The sequence below is a fragment of the Trachypithecus francoisi genome, unplaced genomic scaffold (genome assembly GCF_009764315.1).
Source record: "Trachypithecus francoisi isolate TF-2019V2 unplaced genomic scaffold, Tfra_2.0 Contig01621, whole genome shotgun sequence".
NCBI classification, from domain to species: Eukaryota; Metazoa; Chordata; class Mammalia; order Primates; family Cercopithecidae; genus Trachypithecus; species Trachypithecus francoisi.
In genome coordinates this window covers 1,271,297-1,298,825 of record NW_022681446.1, presented here as the reverse complement: position 1 = coordinate 1,298,825, position 27,529 = coordinate 1,271,297, and the positions used below count along the sequence as shown (strand labels likewise).

General features: G+C 51.0%; 2 protein-coding genes and 1 long non-coding RNA gene across 3 annotated transcripts in view; 2 read left to right on the top strand and 1 right to left on the bottom strand.

The window, feature by feature from the left end:
- Positions 1–9,739, bottom strand: part of AJAP1 (adherens junctions associated protein 1) — a 130,040-nt gene extending 120,301 nt beyond the window's left edge. Inside the window, exon 1 of the mRNA XM_033196193.1 lies at positions 8,968–9,739. Coding sequence (XP_033052084.1) covers positions 8,968–8,996 — 29 coding nt within the window. The 5' untranslated portion in view covers positions 8,997–9,739. The remainder of the gene's footprint in view (positions 1–8,967) is intronic.
- LOC117074380 (translation initiation factor IF-2-like) lies at positions 8,995–11,955 on the top strand. Its single transcript, XM_033195756.1, has 4 exons — positions 8,995–9,411; positions 9,613–10,627; positions 10,816–10,929; positions 11,218–11,955. The coding sequence occupies exons 1-3, from the start codon at positions 8,995–8,997 to the stop codon at positions 10,818–10,820; spliced, it is 1,437 nt and encodes a 478-aa protein (XP_033051647.1). The 3' UTR covers positions 10,821–10,929; positions 11,218–11,955.
- A 13,918-nt stretch (positions 11,956–25,873) lies between these two features.
- LOC117074575 lies at positions 25,874–26,990 on the top strand. The gene is made up of 2 exons (XR_004433625.1): positions 25,874–26,034; positions 26,122–26,990. It is a non-coding gene; the product is annotated as an uncharacterized LOC117074575 (long non-coding RNA).
- The last annotated feature ends 539 nt before the right edge of the window (positions 26,991–27,529 follow it).

The following is a 27,529-nucleotide window of genomic DNA, read 5'->3' as shown; positions in this document are numbered from 1 at the left end:
TGGGAACTGCACCACCATTGTCCCCTCTACCAGGCTCAGAACCCATGAAGTTCCAGGCATGTCCTTTTCACCTCCATACCACGGACATCCATGTGTGTTCTGTGTGGTGCCAGGCAGCAAGGAAATTGGCCCTGGATGCTGGGCTCAAATCCCATACTTGGCTGCCTGCCCCAGCCTGGTGGATGCTGTATTCCTTAAATACATCCAATCCAATGTGTTCTTCTAGACTAGGAAGAACAGGATGTAACGGTTCAGAGGCCAGATGCTGGAGCTGAGTGCCTGGGTTTGAGTGCGGGCTCTGCTATTTACTTGCTGTGTAGCCTGGGGAAATTCATTCAGGTTCTCTGTGCCCTCTCTACAAACAGGAGATCCTTAAAGTGCTCCTACCATAGCAGTGTAGGAAAGAGTTAAGATACGGCACGGGCACAGAACAGCACCTGCTACATCGTGAGTGTCATGCAACTGTCCACTGATATTTTGTACACACAGGCCTCAGTGAAGGTGTTTATGAACAGGAACCTGTGGCTATGAGCAAGTCCCACACTCAGGCCTCCTGAAAAGGGCAGTTCTGCAGCACTAGAGTCACCCTTCTTCCATCCCATGTCCCATGCGGACAACGCCAACAGTCCATAGGCACTTTTCTCCCTCCAAATCCCCAGAAGGACTCAGAATCCTTCTCTACAGAGCTCGAAGGAGCAACTACCAAAGAGTCCACACCAGTTGCCAGAGTTGAGATCTTTTCCCCACCCCTAGGTCTGGGGAGTCTCTGCCCCCGACACCAGCTAACAACTTAGCAGCTGACGACAAAGACCCTCTGGGGCCAGTTGGGCCGAGACCCTCATCCACCCTTACCAGGCCAGCACAAGAGGGACACCAGGAGCTCCTCCGGGGCCACCCTCCTCCCACCTGCAGCCTGAATTTGAGCTGCCTGGGCGCCATGGGTTTGTTGTCATTGACCCCAGGATGGGGAATGTTCTCTTCATTTCTCCCTCTTCTGCATTCGGGTTCTTCCAAGTCTGTGGCTGGTGTCAACACTCTCCATCATGGAATTCCTGGAATCCATGGCCTGCTTGAGGGCTGCCCCTTCTGGGAGTGGCAGCATCCAGCACCCAAGACCCGTGCTTTCTCGGGTGCTTTCCACAGCTCTGTCCTGTGCCTACGACCCCTGGCACTGCCTTGTCCATCAAAAGTGATGCCTGGCTGGATGCAGAGGCTCATGCCTGGAATCGCAGCACTCTGGGAGGCTGAGGCGGGATGATCACTTGAGCTCAGGCATTTGAGACCTGCCTGGGTAACATAGCAAGACCCAATCTATTTAAAGCATAAAAAAATAAAATAAAATAAAAACAAAATGATGCCCTTCAGCCCTCACTCCATGACAATGGTTTCCCCAAACTGGCCCCACTGCCCCCCTGGGAAGGAGGAAGCAGAGCTGCCTCCCTTACATTCCCTGGAAGGCCCCTGAAACCCACACTTTCCATGTGCAGGGGAGTAGGCACAGTCTGGGTCCTTTGAGAGACCACTGACCCTCTTCCCTCCACCTCCAGGCATCTGGCCAGACAGGAGTCCTTCTAATGAGTCAAAATGTTCCCCCTTATACCAGGGCAGAATGGAAGAGCCTGTTCTCCTCTATCGAACCAAAACACATCCCTGTGGCACTCGACGCTCAATAAATGCTTGTTGAAAGAGAAATGTTCGAATCAACAATGGCTTATGTGTAGGGAGTTCTCTTTAACACAAAAGGAAGGAGGCTATCCCACCCCAGAGCTGGACTGCAGGCGCCTAGCCCAGCACCCATCTAATGACGCATCAGGGGTTTCTCGTGGCCCCACCGAGCATTGACGTCTGTGGTTATCAAGTATAAAGTAGAGGCAAGAGAAATGAAAACAACATCCACCAAGACACGTGCACACAAAGTTCATGGCAGTGCTGTTCTCCCAGCCCCAAGATCCAGCAACCCAACCCTGCATCAACAGACGAATGGGCAAGCAAACGGTGGGATGCCCAAACATCGGGATACCATTCAGGAACAAAAAGGGAATGAAGTGGCAAGCTACCGCACAGACACACCTCAGAACATGACACTAAAGAGGCCAGACAAAAATGACCACACGCCGGATGATTCCATTTACAGGAACAGCAACGATGGGTAAATCCACCAGAGCCCAGAGGAGTGGCCGTCAAAGGCTGGAGGCAGGAACAGGGATTGCTACAAACAGCAAAAGGGATCTTATCAGGGGCGAGGCAACCATGCTGAAACTGGACCACGGCAATAGTTGTGCAAATCAGCCAATATCCTAAAAATCAATGAACCAGACACTTTAAATGGGTAAATTTCATTGCATGTGAATTGTACTTCAAAAAAAAAAATGCACGCACACACACACACACACACAAAAATATATACATAAAGGGTAATTCCTTTTACCCAGACTTCTTAAGCTAAACCCAACTTTCTCAATGTGATCATTCATTGATTTCCACAGCTTTTAATTTCAAGAAAGCTCTCAATAGAGGCCTCCTTGGATTTGGTGACATATTTATTTTTAATTACTAAATAGATTGAATAGCAGTATCTGTGTCACAGATAGGTTTTCATTTCCCCATGGCGTTTCATTAATTCTTTGCTGCAAAATCATTTGTTATTTGACCATAAACCTTTTACTTAAAATCATGGGTGTCAGAGAGACTTGTGATTTCAGAGTCAGCTGAACACATGGCTAAATCCATAAAGTGCTGACTTGGCATCGCAGCAGCTGGGTCCTTCTTGCTTTATTTTCTGTTGTTGTTGTTTTAAAATTTTGTTTTGTGTTTCCCAAAAGGGCAATCTGTAACTTAATAAAGCGAGTAAGAAGTAGATTTTGTATAAGACAAGAAAGCCACAGAGGTCAGCATAAGGAGCATGAATGGACTTTCGAATTCTGGAAACCTGAGTTCAAATCCCACCTCTCCCATGAGCTAGCTGTGTGACCTTGAGCAAATTACCTAACCTCTCTGTGCTCCAGTTTTCTCCTGTGTGAATGGGAGCAATAATACCTGCCTTGCAGGGCCACCATGAGGATTATGAGGGTGGAGTGGGACAATGCAGAATGGCTGGACAGTTTAGCACTGTTGGATCACTTAGCACAAAGCCTGGGTTAGGAAAAGGGCTAGCAGTATTATAGTATTAGTTCCAGCACCTCCCATCTGGATGTGAAAGGAGAGAGAAAGAGTATCAGGTGTAGGTCGTGAGATCTCAGAAGTTCACAGCCAAATCTGAGACAGAGCTTCCCATTGTATCTCTCAGTTTCTTTCAATAAGCCCTGAGACAGCACCCCCCCACACCCCAGTTCTTTTATCATAAAGCCCCAAATGAGGTGATAACAGCAAAGCCACAAACCAGTGTCTGCCTTCTCAAACTTGAGGCTCATGTTTCCCTGATCTAGAAACAGGAAACCAGCTGTTTTTGTGTTTGACCTAAAACCCTCAGAGTATGGTCTTGCAGCCTATAAGCCAGGGTAGAAGAGTGAGGCTGACCCCCAAAAGCTGCTCTGTTTTCAGAGCTGACCTAATTGATGTAAAGATGTGGACAGATCTTCTTATCCAATAATTATGCACGAAGTCATTTATTACTGTCACTGATGATGGATCTCATAACATTAGCAACACCACACGTTCATATGCTGCTGAATTTTTCGTTCTAAAATGTGTGGCAGAGACACGACCGAGCAAGTTTTGTAAAGCAATCTTTTTCACCCATTTCCCCATTTCCACATTACCTTTGACTGCTGTGAAATAGAAATACGTGACCCCTAAAAAAGCGAAATACTCACATACACACACGTGTGCGCACGCTCGCCAGTCAGATCAGTTAGGCACTAATCTCTGACAGATTAGTAGAGGATGTTAGTCTGTTTCTTTTAATTAAACCTTTTATTTTAACTGTGGAATTACAGGCATTGTAAGACACAATACAGAGAGATCCCGTGTACCCCTCACCAAGATTCCCCCAGTGGTAACATTTGCAAAATGACAGTACAGTAATATAACAGGATTATGACATGGATATCGTCAACATAGACAACGTTTCCATCACAACAAGGAGGCCTGATGTTATCCTTTTGTAACCACACCCTTCTCCCTTCTGTTCCCCACCCCTTCTTTGACCCCTGATAAACTACTACGAGTATTGTACCATGTCTATAATTTTGTCATTTTGATGCAGGGCAGGCATGCCCCAAAGTGGGGCTTAGACCATGAGGGTTTTTGGCTTTGCCTAGAAAAGAATTCAAGAGCAAGCCAGTGATAGAAGAAAAACAGCTTTAGTGAGGAGGTGTTCCAGCTCTGGTGGTGTTACCAGGCCGGCAATGTGACAGCTCGGTGACTGGCCCTGCAGAGCAAGGCTGCCCCATAGGCAGTGTGCTGAGAGTAGCAGCTCAGGGCAGTTTTGTAGTTGTATTTATACCTACTTTTAATTCCATGGAGATTAAGGGGCGGCTTATGTAGAAATTTCTAGGGAATGGGTAGTGATTTTGGGTCATCAGGTCATCGCCATGGAAAGGGCAGTAACTCCTGGGTGTTGCACTGGCAGTGGTCAACTGACATGGCACCCTGATGGGCATGTCTTATGGGATGGTGCTTCCATCCTGTCCCTGCTTTAGTTAGTCCTCAATTTGGTCCACAGTCTGAGTCCCACCTCCAGAGTCGAGTCCCACCTCCCACCTCAATTTCAATGCCATGAAATCATTATACAGTAAATAACCTTTTGGAATTGACCCAGGAGTAGCCAGTCCCCCTCTCTCCTCCTGGTGCCTGATCTTACCCAGCTCCGAGGTGGATGTACTTGGGGACACCCCCTAAGGGCCACCGGAGATCTGACATGGACACCCTCCAGCCTCCTGACTCTCTATTCAAGGCAGAGTAACTAAGAGTTAATCTGAATTATGTAACCACCACCACTCCCTACACCAAGGCCTCATGACTCACCAGCCCCTTTCAATTCCTGGAAGGGGTCTCAGAGGAAGAAAGAATGGAGTCGACCATCCACGTTTGCCTGTTCTAGCCCCAGAAAGCCCCTGCCCCTGTGTCCTCCTTGTGTCTGATTGGCACCAGGCAGGAGAAACCCTCTCAAGCCAGACTTCAAACATAAAATCTAGATCAAGGATATATTTGGCTTTCCAAGTTAATCTTTACATCAATTTGGTCTCTACTGACTTGTAACCCTTTGAAGAAAACTTGGCAACGACGTATTTAAAACAGATGACTCTTACATAACCCCAGAGAGGAGCCCCTGGGCTCCTGAAGGCTCAGCTGTTTGCGTTCCAGTCAGGGTTTTGTGTTTACCTACTTCATTGTAACCCAGGGTCACGCTCCAAGCACCCTGCGGCTTTCCCACAAAAAGCTCAGGGAAATGCAGAACCCAGAAGCACACAGGGCCCCACCTGCCAGACACCCTGTTTGTGTGTGGGTCAGAGGGACTGGGGCTGCGGAAGTGGAGACAGGGTTGGGGTCCAGAAGCACCTCCAGCGACCCCCTCCCCCCAACCCCGCCGCTAGAAAGACACAGATGCATGCCTCGGGGAAGCTGGTGCTGCGGCCTCCAGGGACCCAGAGACAGCTGTCTCCGGCAGGCATGGGGCTGTCTCCATTCCTGAGCTGTGCTGCCCTGCTCCCCTCTCCAGTGCATGGAAGAAAAGGAAGCAGGTGATCAAAGTAAATAAACAACAGGGACAGACCGGGAGGAGTCTGCCATCAGCTCCTCCACTTGGACAGTGGATTCCCAAGGTAGGGGTGAGCGTGAAAGGGGGGTATGTACCAATATTGCCCAAAGATTTGAGCTGCCTCGTAAATTTGCAATTTAGTCAAGCATGATCGTCCCTGAGGAGCAGCACAGCCACTGACACTAGATGGATTCCAGTTGCAATCAATTTAGTAGCAGCAGCTGGAAATCGGCGTGAGCCAGGATTCACCGGGAGTGCAATGTTTGTGGACGGAACATTTGACTTCATCCGCCAAAGCTGGGCTGCACAGCCCCAGCTGCCGGGGGACTCTACAGAGAGGACGGTGACAGCCAAGCCAATGGATCCCTGCCATGAGGCCCAGACATGGTACAGCACGCACTGAGAGGGCTTGGGGAACTGTGAATTATGTCATCACACACACCCAGGGCCTCCCAAACAAAAGGGGCCCCAGAACCTTAGAGCGGGAGAACAGATGGGATGGCCGCAGGGACATGGGCTGGGAATGAGCTCGTGGCACTCTGCTAGGGCTCACAGGCCTGAGCACAACCCAGCAAACATATTAGGTGAACGCTCAGAGCTCCTGAGGAAGCCACAGCATCTGAGGTCTGCAGCCTGGGAAGCGACTCACAACCAGGAAGCCAATTCTAAACTCTGGGCTGCTTGCTGAGTACGCACCCCCTTCACGGGTGAGCTCTGGGCTGCTTGCTGAGTACGCACCCCCTTCATGGGTGAGCTCTGGCAGGGCTTGTCAAGCCACTGGGTCTCCTTCCATGGCTCCCTGTCTCTGAGCTGATGGAAAGTATCTTTGGAGCTTTGCTACAACTATTAAATACCACTGCAAAAGACACAAAAGCAGTTCAATAAGTCTCAATCTGCTTCTCCCTCTTGGGGGGGAAAAAAGCTCCACATACAGCTCAGTTCCAACGCAGAAGTAAATAACCAAGCCCAGACTTCGCCTCAGGGGCCAGAGCTAAGAAAGCCCACCCAACCCCCACCCCCCGCCCAGCAAGTTAGACTGCACCTCTCCCATGGTGCAGGCCAGGCCTTCTGCCACCCCAGCTGGAGGCTCAGTGTGTACCTGTCCTAACCAGGCTCCAAGCTTGGCAGCAAGACACCTAGTGCTCACCTGGGGAGCCATGGAGCGCCTTGCAAGCAAAAATGAAGGGCTGTCTTGAAAGAAAAAGTCCATTTCCAGACCTTGAACTTGCAACCCTTTGGCTCTGAGTCCCCAGGTGCCCATTGTGATGCAACACCACCCAGACCCTCTGGGCACAGGCCTCCTTCTCTGCCCAGGAGACAGCAGTAACAAGACAGCTCTCCCATCAGGATCCCAAATAGGTGACAGCTCATCCTTAAAGGCACACTTACAGAAAATCTCCTGTGCTAACATCGAGGGGGGAAAAACAAAAGGTCAAACTTCAAAAGAACCAACAGAACTGGTTCCTAAAGCAAAATCCCAAGATCCGGCTGGAGGATGCCTAACAGGAATTGTTTCAGTAAATTTCAAACCAAAAGAGAGGTTTCTTTCCAAGATATTTGCGCTCCTCTCCCTTTATCAAAATGTACTCATCTTTTAATCTAGCAACTTAGCACTAAAAAAAAAAAATGTCTGTTCAAATAAGTTGCCATCAGGAATCAAATGGCAGATGGCAGCTCAGGACGCAGGTCAGAGCTGAAGACCAGCCACTGGCCAGGGTGGGGACCCGTCTGGTCATTCACAAGGCTTGGAGGTCTTGCTGAGACCTGGGACAGTCCGGGGCAGAGCAGGGGATGGATGGCAGGCCTGCAGGGCACCTGGATCAGGGTCATTCCTGCAAAGCTGTCCTCGCTCCCAGAACAGTCCAAGCCTAAATCTTATCTAGCCCAAGCACACTTATCGATTCAGGCCCGGCCAATATCCAACACCCAACACAATCGGTTCCATGATTAACCTCTGAAGCCCATAGCAAGATCCGCCACTGCGAAAAGGGAAGCTAATAATAACATCTGACAATGCTCACTAGATGTGTTACACGGGATTCACCTCTGGGTGCAGAATCGGCTCACAAATCAAGGGTCGCTAGAAAACACTTGGCGTCCCCGAACCCTTCCGATTTCTCAAAATCAGGACACGCACTAGATCCTCCCTCCCTTCGCCTCACTCCCCGCGCAGCTTTATCCAGGAGTGGGGGCGGCTCAAGCAGCCGGCTAACAACTACTGGCCTTTTCGTCCCCAACGCGGGAGCGCAGTGCATCCCAGTGGACAAACTCGAGAACCGCACGCTGCTCTCCGCCTCCACCTCTGTCCTCCCCGCTCGCGGTTCCAACCCGGGACCCAAAGGCACGAGCTCCGTGAATGCCCGGCAGGAGGGCGAGGGCTCAGAGGCAGCCTGCCCAGCAAAAAGGACAGCTGTGCTCTGGTGGGCCCTGGGCCACCCCAGGCTGAAGCTGGAGAAGCCCAAGAACCCCGGCGGGCCGGCAAAGTTTGCCGAGAAGGGTCTTTCTGGACACCCCCACCGCGGGCTCTAGGCTCGAACCCCCTGTTCCATCTGGCCCTGGAGTCCCAGACACAGACAAGCCCCGGGCGCGCCGGCGGGCGTGTGTGCGTGTGTGTTTACAGGGGGGTGGCCGCCGGCGCTCCCCAAGAGACCCAGCTCTCCCGCCCCAGCTGCCCGCCAGCTGTGGGCGCCCGTCGAGCCCGGAGGTCACCCGCAAACAGCTGGGTCGGCAGCTGGAAGCCTGGGAGGCCCCTGCTCAGCCCCGGGGCCCCGAGAAAGAAGGGCGGGCGGAGTGGCTCTTCGGCTCTGGTTTCCTCCAACTCCGCCTGCGAAGCTCTCGCTGGGAGCCCGGAGCTTTAGCTTTCCCCAGCAGCCCCGGCCCCCGCGCCCGCCGCGCCCAGCAGCCCGCGCCTCGCCCCGGGCCCCGGGGAGGAGGCGCGCCGGGGCAGCCGGCCAGGACACTGCGCTGCTGGCGCCTGGAGCTGCGGGCGCGCCCGGCCGGCCCCACTGCCAGGGTTGCTGGGGCGGGCGTCGCTGCCCGGACCCTGGACGCGCGGAACCCTGGAGACCTGGCCGCTCCCCGCCGGGGCCGCGGCGCTCCAGGCTCCGGGATCAGGGCGGGCGCCCCTATCCGGTTCCCGGTGCACCCCGTTGCCCGCTTGCGGGAAGCGAAGAGCGGTCCCTTGATTTGCAACAGAGAGGAAAGCGCCGCTTCCGCCCAGCCCGGCACCCACGCGCCCACACGCACCCGGCGCCGGCCGGTTCGCTCACCTGAGTCCTAAAAGCTGTTGAATCCACATGGTCACGTTTCGGGGAGCGGGGCCTCAGACCTGGCTCGCCCGGGCCATCTGCGCGGCGCCCGCGCCCGCTCGCTTCCGTCCCGCGGCGCCGGTCTCCGGCTCTCGGTCCGCCGCCTCCCGCCGCCCGCCGGCCGCGGGGCGCACAGCGAGTCAGAGCGCGGCCGCGCGGGACTCCATGCCGGCCGGCGCGCCGCCGCCGTTGGGGCGCATGGCTCAGGCGGGGCGGCCCGCGGGGGCGCACATCCTTCGGCCGGGGCGCGGGGCTCGCGGCCCCCTCCGCGGGCTGCACAGCGAAGGCGGCCGAGAGGCGGGGCGTGTTCCGGCGCTGTCGCCGCGCAGCCAGGGGCTGGGGAGCCGCGGCTTCGCCCTCCGGGGCGGTGAAGAGGGAGGCCGGCGGCGCTGCCGCTCACGGTGCGTGTCTCGCGGCGCGCGGCTCTTGCCTCCAGCCGGAGCTCCACGCCGATGGGGCGGCGCTGATTAAGATTTGGGGCGACGCGACGCGGGCGGACGCGGGTCCCCTCCGCGTTTCCGGGTCGGGGGGCTCTGCCAGAGGTTCCGCCGCCGATCGGCGCCACTCAAGTTGCCCGGGGGCTCCGTCTGAGCGCTCGCTCTGCAGACGGCCGCGGCCCGGAGGCTGGCAGGAGGCGGGCACGGGAGGCGCGCGGGGCGAGGGCGCCGTGGAGCGCGGGGCGTGGGGACGCGCGGCGGCGGCGCCGCGCGGAGGAGGCGCGCGGGGATCCCGGGGCCCCGCCGCCCGCGCCCACCGCGCCCGCCGCAGAGCCGCCCGCGCTGCTCGGCCGCCTCGCTCTTCGCGTCTGCCTCTCAGCGCGCTCGCCCCCGCCTCCCGGAGCCGGTCCCAACTCCGCCCGCCCGGCCCGGCTCACGTCACCCGCCTTCCCCGCCCCTCGAACGGGAGCTCGAGTCCCCGACCCGGCCCCGGCTCCTGCTCGCCGTCCCACCTTGCGGGGGCCGGGGTCGCCGCGGGGGGAGCGGGTCGGAGGGCTGTGCCCAGCGAGGGCGACAGCGCAGGCGGGGGCTTCTTCAGCCCCCTTCCCCATCCCCGGTCGCGTCCCGGTCCCTACCTTGCGAAAGGCACGAGAGAGGCCGCAGGCTCCGATTGGACCGCCGGGCGCCGCCGGATGGTGTTGCCAGGGTAACCGGATGGCATGCGAAGCCCTTAGAGGTTCCGACCCGGTTACGGGGGTGCCCAGTGGACCTGGAGAGCTACTTTGGGGAGGGGGCGGCCCCGAGGAAGAACTGGGTGGGGGCGCATGGAGCAGGGGCTGTGCGAAAAGTTTCCTGGGGCGGAGCTGCGCCACGCGGGCCTCGCAGGAGCGTCTGTCCGAGAGTCCCCTACGAGGGACTCCTCTGCTCGGCTGCGCGGGCTTCTGCGTTGATGAAGTCACCGCGTTCCGGGTCGGAGCTTCAGCGCTTCTGCCCGGAACCCAGTGAAGCCCAGTCCTATGCCCCTGATTACCCAACGGTCTCTCATTGCCCAGCGCAGCTGCTGCCTGGCCAGGCCCTTGCTCCGGAGGAGTCACTGGAAAGTTCCAGGGAATCTGGGCCTCCCAGACTCTCCACTGGCGTTTCACTGCTCCCTCCCCATGCCAGGACTCCTCGGTGCCTACCTGGTTAGTCTGTATTTGCAAACACACACACACACACACACACACACACACACAAAAGGGGGGGCACTTAAAGGAGGACAGACACTGGGTGAGGACCTTTCCCTGAGAGAAGTGACATGGGGCGGAATCCTCCACAGACCCGCTGACGCTTTGAGAAACCACGACAAAGCCCTGCTTTTAATCCTCCATAGGCTGAGGGCAGTGCCAAATCCAGGCCTTGGAAAGGACGCTGGTGCCACCCTTCATCTGGGAAAGGTGCAAGGGGCGGGGGATACCAAGCTGTCTTCGCTCTGCGCTCTATGCAGGTGCTTGACCCAGGCCAGCTCTGGAATCGCCCCAGGCCATGCGAGAGCCGTGGGAGGGAGGTGGGGGGCGGGGACGGGAAGCACTTCACAGGTGAGGCCTCCCTGGGAGGGGCAGCCAGTGAGGGGGTGGAGGGGCAGAGCCTGGAGGACCATGGCTTGGGGCTCAGTCTCCCAGGAGGACCATGGCTTGGGGCTCAGTCTCCCAGGAGGACCATGACTTGGGGCTCAGTCTCCCAGGAGAACCATCGCTTGGGGCTTAAGTCCCCCAAGCAGCCCTTGCACCCCCAGGCCTCCAGGATCTTTGCCAAGGGTCTTGAGGAGCCAGGCACAGGATTGGACTCTGCCCAGGCAGGAGGACGAAGACAGTGACTTCCCCACAAAGACTCCCGGGAGAGGGCCAGAGGCAGCGAGGTGTGGTGGCAGGAGCGCCAGCCTTGCCGTGGTAGACCAGGGGCCAGCGCTTGCTAAGTCGGGGTCCTGGCCGAGTTGTCTGGCCTCTCCGACCCTCGGTCTCCTCTTCTGTAAGATGTGGGGCCCGCAGCCCCCGCCTGGGGAGGTGCTGGCAGGGCTCCAGGAGGCCTCGCGCACGGTGTGGCTGCGGTCATCTGTGAGCCGGCCAGAGGATCAGAGAGGCAGCAGGGTGACTCAGCAGTTTCCCTGCCGGGCTGCCCCGGGTCATCGTCCCCTAGAACCTCTCCCTGAGGGGTGTGAGGGAGCGGATCCCATTAAGAGTCGGAGGAGACAGGGAGGTCCTGGAACCAGCGGGGCGCATGGCGGCGGGCGGGGAAGGCGGCGCCCGCAGTGCTGCCACCTAGCGGGATGAGGTGGCGGTGCTGCACCAGGGAGGCCCTTCCTGCAACCCGACCGGACCTGGAGGAGGCCGGCTTCGCAGACCAGGAGCCAGGAGGGCAGGGAGGGACTCCGGACCGGACCGTGTCGGCTCCAGGAACCCCTTGGGCAGCCTTGTGGACACCTGCTAACCTCTCTCAGAATGCCTTCTAAATGCATAGATGAAAAAGCCCAGGATTATTAGGAAACCAATTATATGCAAATGCATTATCAAAAGAGTAATAAAAACAAATTTCTGACATAGCCATACATATTTTTTATTAATGCACTTAGTAAGCAATTGACAGATCTTAAATTACCTTCCTTTTGAAGTCCAGATATGCAGCAATAATATTCTGAGGTATCTGCAGCCATGGCAATGTGATATGAAAATGCCTATGGTTTCTAAGTTTGACGGTCACAGGCACTGTGGCTCTGCCACCTACATTTATAATGACAGGAAATGCCAAGTTTCAGTTAGGGTTAAATAAAGATGCCAGTTTTCCCCATCGGAGTTGAAAGACCCTTTGAATTCTATCCAGGTACCCTGGGAATCTCTGGGCAAAGAAAATAATAGAAGGAAGTGTTTCCTGAAAACCGAGATGGGAACAAGCCCTGCGGAAGTCTCCAGGCGAAGTCAGAACCTAAAGACCGCAGCTGCTGCCCCCAGTGAGTGAGGGCCTCTTCGGTCTATGGGGAGGGAGGATGCCCTCTGCCCCCACCCAGGCTCAAAATCATGATTTGGGACTAGGGTACACTGATTTCCTTTTTCTCTAGCGTAACCTCTCTCCAAAAAGAGCAATCCATCTATTATTTATTATTATTATTATTATTATTTTTGAGATGGAATCTTGCTCTGTCACCTGGGCTGGAGTGCAATGGCGTGATCTCAGCTCAATGTAACCTCTGCCTCCCAGGTTCAAGCGATTCTCCTGTCTCAGCCTCCTGAGTAGCTGGGATTACAGGCGTGCACCACCACGCCCGGCTAATTTTTGCATTTTTAATAGAGACGGGGTTTCACCATATTGGTCAGGCAGGTCTCAAACTCCTGACCTCAGGTGATCCACCCACCTTGGCCTCCCAAAGTGCTGGGGTTATAGGACTGAGCCACCGCGGCCAGCCTATTATTATTTTGATGAGAATATCATTGTCTTTTTTACAGACTGTAAAACAAAAAAGCCTTAACTTGTATTTCAGCATTTCTAGAACTGGTTTTCTATACTTTGATGGCTCTCATATTTCTGACTGGTTCAGTTTTCTTCCCTTGGGGATTGGGAAGCTGTGTGTATGTCACTCCCACTCAGCACACACACACACACACACACACACACACGCACACGCCTCCCAGCTTCGACAGATACAAAAGGGAACTGTTGAGATGTCCGTGCTGTTGAAAGTTCTTCTGGTCACCCTGCTCATTCTGGCCCCTTCTCCTCCCTGCTGGGGGAAGTCCACAGCCTGGAACCCTGGGGAACCCCTGCTGTCTCCTCACCTAGTCCCCTCCCCTATTTTCCCAACAAAGGAGCCAGCAGGCCCCCGCAGGAGGTCCTCTTTGAAGCTCTCTGAGGCCATTTATCTAATGGCCTTCACAGACTTGACTATTTTTAAAACCCATCCAAAGCCAAATTGAGCTGCCATTGTTCATTTTTCTCCCAAGGAGGTAAATGTGTCTTAACCATGACATTTGATTAAGTAGCTAAGTTTGTGATTTTAAATGGAAGGGAAAATGCTGATTAAAATTATTGTAAGTTTCTTGAAAGCATTCACAGGAGTATCTTCCCTGACTCTCCTATCTGCCTTGCTACCCCTCCCAATAAAACTCGCAGGAAGCTCATGGTTGTCAGGGGCAGGGGGAATGATGCAAAGTCACTTTTCCTTCTCAAGGAGGTTATATGCTGGAGATTTGGGGTTTTCTCCCCCGGCACCTGAGTTGTTTCCTGGGTGAGGCTGCACACAGCTGCACTGCGTGTACCAGCTGAGTGCAAGGCAGAGACCAAGCCTTGGGGCAGAGGTGGGAGCCAAGGAGTTGTACTCCCACCAGCAAAACGACTCACAGGGCAATCATCCTGCAGCCCAGTAGCGGCCAGGCAAGAGAAAATGCCAGACCTGAACTGTCAAAGTGTACCTGTGCATCAGAGAGAGGAAGGGCAGATTCCTGGGCTTGCTCTGAGCAAGTGATAGCCTCCTGGTGCAGAAGGAAAGAAGGCCGTGTAAGAATTTGATCTGGCCCAGGATAGAGAAAAACTCTCATCTCAAGGCTTTTATGGATCTTCTGTGTTGATAGGTTTGCCTCTTTTCTTTAGATGGAAAGGGATGAAGAGAAGGTTAATCTAAATTGCAAACTAAAGTGACAGGATTTGAAAGCAGTTCCCTGGCATTGCTGGGATTGGAAGGTCTGGAGTGGCAAATTAGAGAGAAGAGGGGAGTCCAAGAGTGGGGTCCACACCAGGGAAGCCCCAAAGGGGAGGGCCAGGGGGCTAAGGTGACCAGTGAAGCCCTTATGCTTTCTCATAACTGTGACTGGGACAAGAATCTCAGGTTTCAATGTTGCAGCTCTGTCCCCTTTTAGAAAACCTCCACGGAGGTCAGGCTTGTGCTGCAGGTGTGTGGAGGAGTGATGGAAGGGGTGTCTCTACTGTGGGGCAGCCAGAGGGGTAGGCCATAGTGGCCAGAGGAGCAAGAGGAAGAACTGGGACCCTCTGACTAACTTAGAAAGAGACTTAGGAAATAGGACCTTCCTTCCTCATATTATAGAGGATTCTGGGCCTTGCATGGGGGACAAGAGGAGTAAATGCAGAAATTCACACAGTCCTCAGGATGGGACTTGAGATAAATAGTTTGGATTTAAGGGAAGGGGGAATTGGGGACATGAAAGAGTCAGGCACTTCGTTTCACATAACATTAAGAGATAACATCGCTGGCTCTGAAAGTCTGGTTTCACTAGTAGGAGAGGTGTGTGCACACACTCATCTTGTTGACTGAGCCTTGAGTAGAGGAGATGGGAGAATGTACTCATCTTGTTGACTGAGTCCTGAGTAGAGGAGGTGAGAGTGTTTACTCATCTTGTTGACTGAGCCCTGAGTATAGGAGGTGAGAGTGCACTCATCTTGTTGACCGAGCCCTGAGTATGGGAGGTGAGAGCTGCCCTCATCTTGTTGACTGAGCCCTGAGTAGAGGAGGTGAGAGTATGTACTCACCTTGTTGACTGAGCTCTGAGTAAAGGGGGTGAGAGCTGCACTCATCTTGTTGACTGAGCCCTGAGTAGAGGGGGTGAGAATATGTACTCATCTTGTTGACTGAGCCTTAAGTAGGGGAGGTGAGAGTATATACTCATCTTGCTGACTGAGCCCTGAGTACAGGAGGTAAGAACATGCACTCATCGTGTTGATTGAGCCTTAAGAGGGTAAAGAAAGTGCTAGTGAGTGAGGGTCATTGGGAACAATCAGGGCCTGGGAAGAGGAACTCCCAAAATGGATGATGTGCAAGCAGGTAGAGCTGGAGGTCTGACCTGCGAGCAGCCGAGCAGGGTCTGGAGACCATCAGCTCCACACAGAAGTGGCAAAGCTGGACAGCAGCTTTGAGCCTGGGCTATCAATGCCTCTTCCAAGTCAATTCATAAACCACATCAGCCAGCTCACACTAGATTATATTGCAACAACGAACAATCCCAAGAGTTGGCTTAACTCAACAAAGGTTGACTTCTTGTTCATGATCACAAATTCCAACAGCTGGCATTTGCCCTGCTCCATACTGTCTTCATCCTGTGACCCAACCTGAAGGAGCTGCTCTTACCTGGGACATCCCAGTCACATAGCACAGGGCAAGGAATCATGGCAGATTCATGCCATAGCCCTTGCGGCTTCTCCTGGAAAGGGGCATATGTCACCTCCACTCACATTTCATTGGCAAAGCAAGTCACAGGGCCAGGCTGATGTTGGGTGGGGAGTAAGGAAGCATAGACCTCACACAAGGAGGACAGGGGACACTGCACATACAAGTCATACAATCTTCTACACTCATGGGCACCAACAACTCAAGAAGATAATTTGTATCTTGTTTTTCTCAGGCCCCTAAACTTGATAATGTCAGAATTTGTGAGAAAGAAAAATGCATGTTTCCCATAAAGCATGCTGAGTTTGCATCCCTTCCTCTGCCTCCAAAGCTCTGATCCATGAAGTAGACACCGGAGGCAGGGGCTTGTAAATGACATTGGATTGTGGGAGTGATAGGTTCACCTCTAATTCTAAGATGGCTAGATAATGCATCTTTCAGGGTTGTGCTTCTGTCTAGAGGGGAGAGCTGTGATCGTTCCATAAAAGTCCTCAAGAGGTTGGTTAATAGGCATGTTTAATAGTACAGTAGGGTGACTATAGTCAACAATAATTTACTGTACATTTTTAAATAGCTAAAAGAAAAGCATTGGAAAGTTTCCAACATGAAGAAAAGATAAATGATCAAGGGAATGGATATTCCAATTACCCTGATTTGATCATTATGCATTATATACATGAATCAAAATATCACACATACCTCCAAAATATGTACAAATATTATGTACCAATAAAAAGTCATCACCATCATTACCATCACCATCATCATTATCTCCATCATCACCACCCTCCTCATCACCACCATCATCACCATCACTACCAGCATCACCACCATCATCACCACCACAGTCAACACCACCGCCGTCATCACCACCACCATCACCACCACCACCATCACTACCAGCACTACCACCATCATCACCACCACCATCATCACCACCACCACAATCACCATCACCACCATCACCACCACCACCATCATCACCACCATCGTCACCAACACCACCACCACCATCATTAGCAGCACCACCACCATCACCACCACCACCACCATTATCATTGTCAACACCACCATGACCATCACCATCACAACTTCATCACCATCACAACCACCATTATCATCACTATCACTATCACCACCATCACCATCATTATGACCACCATCACTACAACCATGACCATCACCACCTTTGCCACCACCATCACTACCGTCACCACCACTACCATCATCACCACCACCAACATTATCATTGTCACCACCACCACCATCATTATCACCACCACCATGACCATCACCATCACAACCTCCTCACCATCACGACCACCATCATCATCACTATCACTGTCACCACCATCACCATCATTACGACCACCATTACTACAACCATGACCATCACCACCATCACCACCACCATCACAACCATCACCATCAGAGCCACCATCATCACCACCACCACCATCACCATCACACCATCAGCATTATTATTTTTTTAGAGTTTTGTTGGAATTCAGTATCTGCCAAGATACCCATTCTTAAAATATGAAAAAGCAGCTGACCCTCCTGTGGCCCCCTTTTTGGCCAGTCATTGCAGGACCTCATCTTCCCCAAGCAGCAGATCTGGCGGCATACAGGCCACTCACCACCAACGTAGAGGGTAATTGAGCAGAAAAGTCACTTCCTCTAGCAGTGCCCTGTCTGAGCTGCTGTCCTTGGACTTGAAGAAGCTTCTGGAACATGCTGGGAAGGGAGGAAAACATTTCACTTATTGAGTGGCCTGATGCAGAACAGATACCCACCTGGTTCACTCTAGTTTCTGCCTAAAACTTACCCTCGTCTATAAGCATCAGCCTCGGCAGGATGCATTTCACATTTGTGATCTCATTTAACCTCCACAAAGACCCAGAAGGGTTGGTAACATTAGCATACCCAGGCCTACTGTTTTAAAAATTTTAACACCCATGCAGCCCAGGCACTGAAGTGGAGGCCGGCCACAGACAGAGCCAGGCAATCACTGGCTTTTCCTTAGACAGAGAGATGGTTCCTAGGAGAGGAAGCTCCAGGCTGGGGTCCAGGCTATGACCCAACCGGTGTTCAGGTATTAAGTTTTGCAACATCCACCATGGCTACCTGATCAAGTGAGCATATGTCAGAGGAGCCTTCAGCTGGGAAGGGCTGACAAGTGACCCAGACTTGACTTGCCCAATGCCGAGGCCTCCTTTAGTACCTCCCATGGAGGACACTTGAGACAAAGTCACAGCTCAGTCCATTTATTTCCCACACTCTGACTACACCGTGCAGGGGAGCCCCTGGCAGGCAGCATGTGTTCAAGGCAGTGGTAGCCAAATGCTACGAATTGCTGTCCTGATGGTTATTTTCCTACGTACAGTAGAGTTGATCCCTGCACAATGCTGGTCCTGAGTTTCACCTTTGATATTGTGCTGATGTGCAAATGTCCACTTTTGTTTTATTTGATGGAACATGGCTAATTGCTAAGAATGTGACATGCTGCCGCTGACCATCCAATGTTCATTCTCCTCTTCTTCCTTACTAACAAAACTGCGGTGGTGGTGGTGAGGGGTGGGAGAGGGTATAACAAATGTGCCAAGTCAAGAGTTTATGTTTGCAAACCTCTCTTATACCTAGGGTGGATCGTAACACGGTTCTGGCCAATGATGTGTAAGCAGAAGTTATTTGATGTGACTTCCGGCAAAGCTCTTAAGGAGAGGACTGACCCGTTACCACATATCTTTTGCCTTCCTTGTCCTTAGTCCTGGCTGGGACGCAGATGAGATGCAAAAGGTGGAGAAGCCATGTTGTCATCATGCAGTAACAGATTTGAGGGTAGAAGCTGCACTCTGATAATATCAGGGGAAAATAATACAAGTAGTCCAGGGCCCTGAGACATCACAGATGTCCATTTGAACCCCAAATTACCTGTCTCCAGATTCGCTATCAGGCAATAAAAGGAAATCTTTCATTAGTTTAAGCTGTAGTTTGCTCCAGTTTTCTATAACTTTTGGCCAGCTATAATCCTAAATTGACAGAGGGAGCAAGTGCTTATCTGCAAAGCGGTTAAAACCCAAACACAGCCTTCATTTCTTCAGGATTCTAATTTTTCTAGGGAGCAATCTTCCCTACTATTACTAAAAGTTATAATCGGCCAGCGACGGTGACTCACGCCTGTGATCTCAGCACTTTGGAAGGTCCAGGCAGGTGGGTCACCTGAGGTCAGGAGCTCAAGACCAGCCTGGCCAACATGGTGAAACCCCATCTCTATTAAAAATACAAAAATTAGCCAGGCATGATGGTGCATGTCTGCAATCCCAGCTACTCGGGAGGCTGAGGCAGGAGAATAGCTTGAGCCAGGAGGCAGAGGTTGCAGTGAGCCAAGATTGCATCACTCCGCTCCAGCTTGGGCGACAGAGTGAGACTCTGTCTCAAAAAAAAAAAAAAAAAAAAAGTCATAATCAAAGAGGAAGACTGAGATAAATGTTGAATCACAGGGCTACATAGAAACATAAACGTAACATGTGAATTTTAAGCTAAACCTTCACATTATCACTTATACATTTTTATCTACACCTGTTTCACCAAAGCTCAAAGTCATATTATTGGCTGAGATTTGCATTGGGATGGGGTGGTGAAGCTAAGAAATTCGTCATCCCTTTGTTCCGGTGCTGCTGGACTTTTCACTGAGTGAAGAAGTAAATGCTGAGTCTCCCAGGAGGCTGACTCCTCCTGGCTCTGGGTGTGCGTTCTGATGAAGATTCTTTTTTTTTTTTTTTTTTTTGAGACGGAGTCTCGCTCTGTCGCCCAGGCTGGAGTGCAGTGGCCGGATCTCAGCTCACTGCAAGCTCCGCCTCCCGGGTTCCCGACATTCTCCTGCCTCAGACTCCCGAGTAGCTGGGACTACAGGCGCCCGCCACCTCGCCCGGCTAGTTTTTTGTACTTTTTAGTAGAGACGGGGTTTCACCGTGTTAGCCAGGAGGGTCTCGATCTCCTGACCTCGTGATCCACCCGTCTCGGCCTCCCAAAGTGCTGGGATTACAGGCTTGAGCCACCGCGCCCAGCCAAAGATTCTTAATTGTAGGCACCAACAGAAGGCTCACGAGAGGGCAACATGGATCTCCGTGTCTGAGCAGATGTTTAGATGCTGAATCAGGCCCAAGGCTTCCCAAATGAACTCAAGGAGTTTCTTTTTCCCAAGCTATAGAAAGTGGCGATAGCAATCCAGAGTCTGCACTGGGGAGGAGCACTGCCAGGACATGTCCCTCCCTGACATTCCCCCCACCCCCAGGACATGTCCCTCCCTGCCATCCCACCTCCCTTCCCAGGACACATCCCTCCCTGCCATCCCACCCCCCTTCCCAGGACACATCCCTCCCTGCTGTCCCACCCCCCTCCCCAGGACACATCCCTCCCTGCTGTCCCACCCCCTTCCCAGGACACACAGGTTCGTGAAATCAGCATAGACACTTGTATCAAGCAAGAGGAAGCATGTTACTCAGAACACAATTTTGTTGCTTTGTTTTTGTTTCTGGGTTTTGTTTTTGTTTTAGGAATTAAACAAATAATTTCAAGTTCTACCTCCACCTCCTACCAGCTGCATGATCTTAGACCAGTGACATCACCTCCCTGACCGTGATTTTCATATCCAGAGAATGGGAGGGGAAGAACCGTGTCTCGGGGACCAGGCTGAGGATGAACTATGAAAACCTGTCCTTTTGGGCACTCTCAAACAGCCACCATTTTTGGTATGAGGCCCACTATCAGTGAAACTGATTGAACTTGATGTACACCTGAGGACAGCCATCAAGTGTCTATTAACTTAAGTTTTATGCAGCAAGCATTTATTGCACATACTCCTGGGTCCCAAGTATGCTTTGGTAAATTAAACACCTTTGGTCCCTGCCCTCACAGGGTTTTCACAATATAGACAGATACGTAAGATATAAATGCACAATTATTCATTGAAAATCTCTGAAGGTCATTGGCTGACTGTTTTCTGTGGTTCTCAGCGCCATCATCACTCTTCCAAATTCTCTCCTGTTCTCAGGGGTTAGAAACCTGCAAACTACATTCCCTAGACTTCCTCGCCTGTAAGAGCAAAAAGATCCCATGTATGACTGTGAAATGATAGTGTCTGGATCCCAGAAGATAGTTAGTAGAATCAGAATGCAGGAAAGTCTGTGCCACAGCCACACAGGTTCATGAGAATCATAACTTATTCAGTAGGAATTTAGTGAAGACTGACTGTATGACTGTACACAAGGTATTGCTAAATGCTGTGCAGGATACAGAGATGCCTGCGCCTCTAAGAAACTTGGTAGAAAAATAATGGCCCGCACATATTTGGGTTAACTTCTCTTTGAATAATGCAGTCGGCAGTTTAGACCCACTCATTCTTCAATTCATTTATTCATTCATTTAGCCAAAATTTATTCCGTGATGGCTGAATCCAACAAATGAGGTATCTACTCTCATATTATTTTCTATTGTATTCCAGTGAATTTCAGCAAACATAGACCAGACAAACATCCCTTTGAAACCTGAACTTGGGGTGAGGGTCTGCTGAGATTGGGTTTTCTCCATGCCCAGATGCCTCTGATCAAATATCAAGTTCCAAAGATGCAGGTGGAAAGTTATTAAGTGTTCTGGGATTGGGATATTGGAGATATTCATGAACCCTGGCTTGAGATGGGAAGAGGGGGCAGATAGATTTCTTTGCATAGTGTTTAGGAAGGTGATTGCCAATCTAGGAGAAGTGAGTTCCCCAGAGGGAAGGGGGCTCTTGGTCAGCAGGGTGACCCATATGTTCTGGTCTGCCTGGAGCTGTGGTCCTTGGGTTCACGGTAGCCTCCTTGCACTCAAAGCACCCTAGCTTGGACAATAAATTCTACAGTCCATTCTACAATGAGGATTTTCGTTTCCTAGGGCTGCGGTAGGAGAAGATCACAGACTGGGGGTGTTACATGACAGAAATTCATCTTATCCCAGTTCTGGAGCCTGAAAATCCAAATCAAGGTGCTGTCAGGGTTGGATTCTCCTTGGGCCTCTCTCCTTGACTTGCAGGTGGCTGTCTTCTGGCTGTGTCCTCGTGTGTCCCCAACTTCCCCCTGTGTGTGTGTGCATTCCTTATGTCTCTTCCTCTGCTCATAAGAAACCAGCCCTATAGGACTAGGGCCACACTCCTATGACCTCATTTAACCTTAATTACCTCCTTCAGGCCATGTCTCCAAATACGTTCAGTGGAGGTTTGGGGCTTCAGCATAGCAGTCTTTGGAGGCCACGTTCTGTCCAGAACACACTGACTCTATCCACCAGGTACCGCCACACCAAAGGCTTTCAGCATTAGACAGAGCCCCTCCCTGGGGATGTCAACCCACCTGGGGTGTTAAGAATGAGGAATGAAAGTCCACACATGTACACGCATGTTAATAGCAGCATTATTTACAACAGTCAAGCAGTGGACACACCCAAATGCCCATCAGCGGATGATGGATCCATGCAAGGTGATTTATCCAGACAGTGGCATCATGTTCTGTGACCGGAAACAGGAGGGGAACACTGACACTTGCCACAACATGGAAAACCTTTGAAAACATATTGCAACAGATTGAGTGAAAAAACAGAAGAATCCAGCCACCTCATACAATTTCTTTTTAACTTGGAAATGTTATTTTTAATCAAAATGTTATTTACATGGCGCTGAGTGTACGGACAACCTTTGAAAACATGGCGCTGAGTATAAGAACAAACAGGAAAGGCCACGTGTTGTTCATTTATAGGAAATGTCCAGACTAGGATGTTCTAAAGAGACTGAGAATGGATCAGTGGCTGCTTAAGGCGGGGGTGGTGGAAGGAGGATAGAAGAGTGATAGCTAAAGGGCACAGTTTCTTTTTGAGGTGACAGAACGTTCCAAAATTGACTTTGGTGATGGTTGCACACACTGCAGATACACCAAAATTCACCACGTTAAATTGAAATGCACACTTTACACTATTGAATTATACACTTTAAATGGCTGAATTGTATAGCATATGAATTACATCTCAATAAAGCTGTTTAAAGAAATCACACATGGGTAAAATGTCCACTCAAAGTAAGATAAACCAGTGGATTGTAATGTAATAGAGTCCAAAAAGCATGGGCACGGAATTCCCCTTACAACCCATCATTAATCAACCACCACTTATCAAATAAACGCCCACTTGTCAAATTTTGGGGTGATGTCAAACAAGATACCGATATTACCTGAGAAGGCTAGTAAGACACTCATCTCTTTTCTAACTAATTGGAAGTTTGAGGCCAGGTTCTTTCCTATTCTTCAACCAAAACAACATATTGCAACAGATTGAATGAAAAAACAGATAGAAGAATCCAGCTGCCTCACGTAATTTCTTTTTAATTTGGAAATGTTATTTTTAATCAAAATGCTATTTACATTAGCAATAAGAATTTTTTTTAAAAAAAAGGATGAGGCTTGAAATGGAGACTCAGTGACTGAGTCTACTGGCCTCAGTTGTAAAACAAGCACTGTTACTCCCGAGCCAGCATAGCTGCTCATTCACTCATTCAAAAAGAATCTTTGAACGCCCACTCTGTGCTGAGATGATAAGGATGAGGATGAGGATGATGGTATCAGTACTAGCTAATATAATAAACTAGCTACTATGTGCCAAATGCTTTCCCAATCTGAGCCATTTAACCCCACAGCAGCCCTGGAAAGTAAGAATCATTAGCTCCAGGAGGCAGCCGCAGAGATAGGTCTGTGGTGTGTGTTCCAGAATTGGAGTCCTGGCCAAGGTCTGCTCTGGCCTTTTGCTCACTGGGTGACCCACACAAGAGGCAGGAGGCTAGCTGTCTGCTGCTACATCTAACACACAGGCTCTCCTCTTGGAGCTTGGGGAGGTAGATAAGTTACTGTTCCTAACATTGTTAGCCTGACTGAAGTGCTGGCCACTCAGTCACTCATTTGTCCCTTCCTTCCTTCCTTCTTCCTTCCTTCCTTCCTTCCTTCCTTCCTTCCTTCCTTCCTTCATTTGGTGATATATATCAAGTGTCCACCATGAACCAGAGTGAGACGCTTTCCTGAGATCCCAGGATTTCTTAAACAAAATACACAAAGCACTTAAGTAAAAAATGGATACACTGACATTTAAATTAAGAACTTCTGTTTATTAAAAATTCCTTCAAGAAAATGAAGACAAGCTACAAACTGGGAGAAGATATTTCTGACATATATAATTGAAAAACCATTAGTATTAATTACATATATGTGTATGTATATAATGTGTATATATGTGTGTATTGTGTGTGTATATATATTTAAAACCAGACATCATTAATGCAAAGAAAAATGCACCAATGAGAAAGTGAACAAAAATATAGAAACAGACATTTCACAAAAGAGAAAATAGAACTGACCAATAAACATTTGAAGAAAAATTCAACTTAATTAGTAATTGGGTTGAGTGAAAAAAAGCAGGTACCAAAAGACTACATATAGCATGATATTCTTTATCAAAATAAAGGCCAGAAAATTAGATAAGATAAATAATCTGCTCTTAGGCATCCACGTAGATATGACACAGCTATTTTCAGAGAAGGAGTGGTCAGCACCAATCCTGAGACGTCTATAGGCACATGCAAGTCATTTGCTAGTTATTTTGCTATTCCTGGGTGGCATAGTAGATTCATGGGAGTGCCTTGTGTTGTTAAAAATAAAGAAACTAGGCCTGGTTTGGTGGCTCATGCCTGTAATCCCAACATTTTGGGAGGATGAGGCAGGAGGATTGCTTGAGCCCAGCAGTTCGAGACCAGCCTGGACAACATGGTGAAACCTGCCTAGACAAAAATAAAAAAATTAGCTGGGTGTGGTGGTGCATACCTGTGGTCCCAGCTACTTGGAAGGCTGAGCAGGGAGGAACACTTGAGTCCAGGAGGTCAAAGCTGCAGTGAGCCGAGATGACACCATTGTACTCCAGTCTGGGTGACAGAGTGAGACCCTGTCTCAAAAAATAAATAAATAAAATAAAGAAACTAAAAATAACAACAATGATGATGATGATGATGATAATAATAGAGTAGGCACAGTGGATCACGCCTGTAATCCCAGCACTTTGGGAGGCCAAGGCAGGAGGATCACTTGAGGTTGGGAGCTCAAGATCAACCTGGCCAACATGGTGAAACCTCGTCTCTACTAAAAATACAAAATTAGGCCGGGTGTGGTGGCTGACACCTGTAATCCCTGTACTTTGGGAGGCCAAGGCAGGTCGATCCCCTGAGGTCAGGAGTTCGAGACCAGCCTGGCCAACGTGATAAAACCCTGTCTCTACTAAAAAAAAAAAGATACAAAAAATTAGCCAGACATGGTGGCAGGTGCCACCAAGTAATCCCAGCTACTTGGGAGACTGAAGCAGGAGAATCGCTTAACCCTGGGAGGCAGAGGTTGCAGTGAGCTGAGAGCTGAGGTCACACCACTGCACTCCAGCCTGGGTGAAACTCCATCTCAAAGTAAATAAATAAATAAATAAATAAGCCAGGAATGATGGCATGTGCCTGCAATCCCAGCTACTTAGGAGGCTGAGGCAGGATAATCACTTGAATCCGGGAGGCAGAAGCTGCAGTGTGCCGACATAGTGCTACTGCACTCCAGCCTGGGCGACAGAGCTACACTCTGTCTCAGAAAGTAACAATAATACTAGCAAAAGTGGGCCAGGCATGGCTGGCGAGTCATGAACCTAGGCATGGCATTCATCAAATTACGTGCACCTAAAGTCTGCAAAGGGAAACAAACAAGAATTGAAAAAGCGAGACATCCCGGCGGTTCTCCATCCTTCCTTCCCTGCACTCTGTCTGTGTCCTGAACAGCAACAGTGCTGACCCCATGAGCCTTGGTCAGCAGGTAAGGGTCACCTTCTCTTCCCTGCACTGAGGTTCCCAATGGAGACCAGGAGGCGAGGTGTTGATTAAGGGTTTCCTGTGAGGTCGTGAACCAAGATGAAATCATTGCCTCATCCTCTGTTAACCAGAAAAGTCTCTAAGCCAAACCCTCCCATAGCCTCTGGTCATTCACTCAGCTGAGGGCTCCTTTGTATTTAGAGGGCAAAGTGGGCTCTGTTTCCTCTGTGTCCTCTCACTGGGGTGGAGAAGTCCGAAAACTCACCTTCCCCCGTTTGCCCCTGACAGTGCCCCGTGAACAAGAGTTGCCCAACTTCCTTAAATCATCCTGTCACTTCCTCCTCATTTCAACACTTCTAATGCTTGAACGCCTGGGAAACCCCGAGTCGTTTGCTGTAGGGCCTGCAGGAGGATCGTCCCCACCCCGACTCTGCATGACACAGGGGAAGGGAGGACACCGGGGGAACTGAATCTTGAAACGCACGAAGGGGACACCGTCCTGCCATCTTTTCAAGGCCATTTCCCACAGAGAGCCTGCAAAAGTAAGTGTCGTGGCTGGAGAGCACATTCCAGCTCCAAAGGCTCTGTTCCTTTCACTTTCTCCCGCGATTTCTCTTATTTTTCTGCAGCTCAACAAGGATGGTCCGCTGATGTGAGCATCTTGTGATCTCTCCCCCAGCGCAGCCTGCCTGGCAGCTTCCTGTGCTCCCAGCACGAAGTGGAAGATGACCTTCAGCCAGAGGAGGGAGCGCAGCGCGGATTAGAAGGACATGGCACGGGGACTGGCCTGGTTGTTGGGGCGGGGACAGAAATCCATTTCCCTCATTTTCCTCCACTCCAGTGTGGGCCACTTCCTGAGTCTCCGCACACACCACTGTCTGAGGCGCTCACTAGGTCAGTGAGTGGACCTGCTCCAAGGTGAGGGATTCCCTGTATTTGGGGCAGCACAGACATTCCCACCCCGCAAGGCTGCAGTGCGGGACAGACACGTGGCCTGGCCCCGAGATGCTGCGGAATGTGTGTCCTGGATTTTAACACGTTTTCGTCCCCGGTGGTCCCAGCGGCTGCTGCCAGGGACTAAAACACCTTTGTTAGGTTTTCAAAAGTCCCAGGGAAGGGAGGGGAGAGCCCAAGGTGAGCGCACTACTTTACCCGAGGCCCTATTTCTGCACGAGAAACTTTTCTCAGCCTGATCGCATCCCTGCTTCTAGGAAGGGCCTGGTTCAGGCTTTCAGCCTGAAGCCCGAGAGCACAAATAAGCCCTCCCCTGAGTTCAAAAATAAAATCCTGGTACAGTATGATGATCATGATTATTGTTACCATTATTACCAGCACTGCAATCATTTGTGCTCTGGCCTTTTCATCCCAGAATTTCAAAGCAGAATGCTTTATAAGGAGATGGCTATTCATGTGTTCAGTGAGAGGCACCCTTTGAAAATGGAGCTTTCAGACTCTTGATGAAAAAAACGAAAAAAAAAAGAAAAAACCCTCTGATTTCTACTCAGCATGATTAACCAGACAAGGGCTTTCCTGAGAATGAATGTGTCTGTTGAGTGGGGTCCAGACACTGAGGTCAGAGGCGAGGTCCCCAAACACTCCAGGAAGCGGCACCTCAGGTGTCCAAGCTTCTGAGACTCTCTGCAGCCCCCTCCCATGGTCACCCTCTTCTCAAGAGCTGCAGGATCAAAGGTCACAGGCACACTGGCCCTGTGCTGCAGCAGAGCAAAATGGCTAAGCCACAGGTTCTGCCAGGTGGATTGGGCTCAAACCCGAGCTTTGCATCCGAAATTCCAGCGGCACGTCCTCAGGCAAGCTACTTAACTGCTCTGTGCTTCAATTTCTGCATCCATAAAATGGGGTTAATGATAATTTCCACCTCTCGTGGTTCTGTTAGCTGAGTCGTCACAGGCCCCACCCTGGAAGCAGCATCGGGCACAGAACAAGCTTTCAGTACGTTACAGTGATGGCGGCCCCTGCCGTGGGGATGCCACTCCCTGACTTGAGATGCAGCAAGGGCTCCCTGTTGCTCTGATAGGA

Excerpts from the sequence above, each read along its gene's own strand:
- LOC117074380 (XM_033195756.1), top strand. The coding sequence starts at position 8,995 with ATGGTCACGTTTCGGGGAGCGGGGCCTCAGACCTGGCTCGCCCGGGCC. Across the intron at positions 9,412-9,612 it reads GGCGCTGCCGCTCACGGTGC|ACGGCCGCGGCCCGGAGGCT; the intron begins GTGTCTCGCGGC and ends CTCGCTCTGCAG.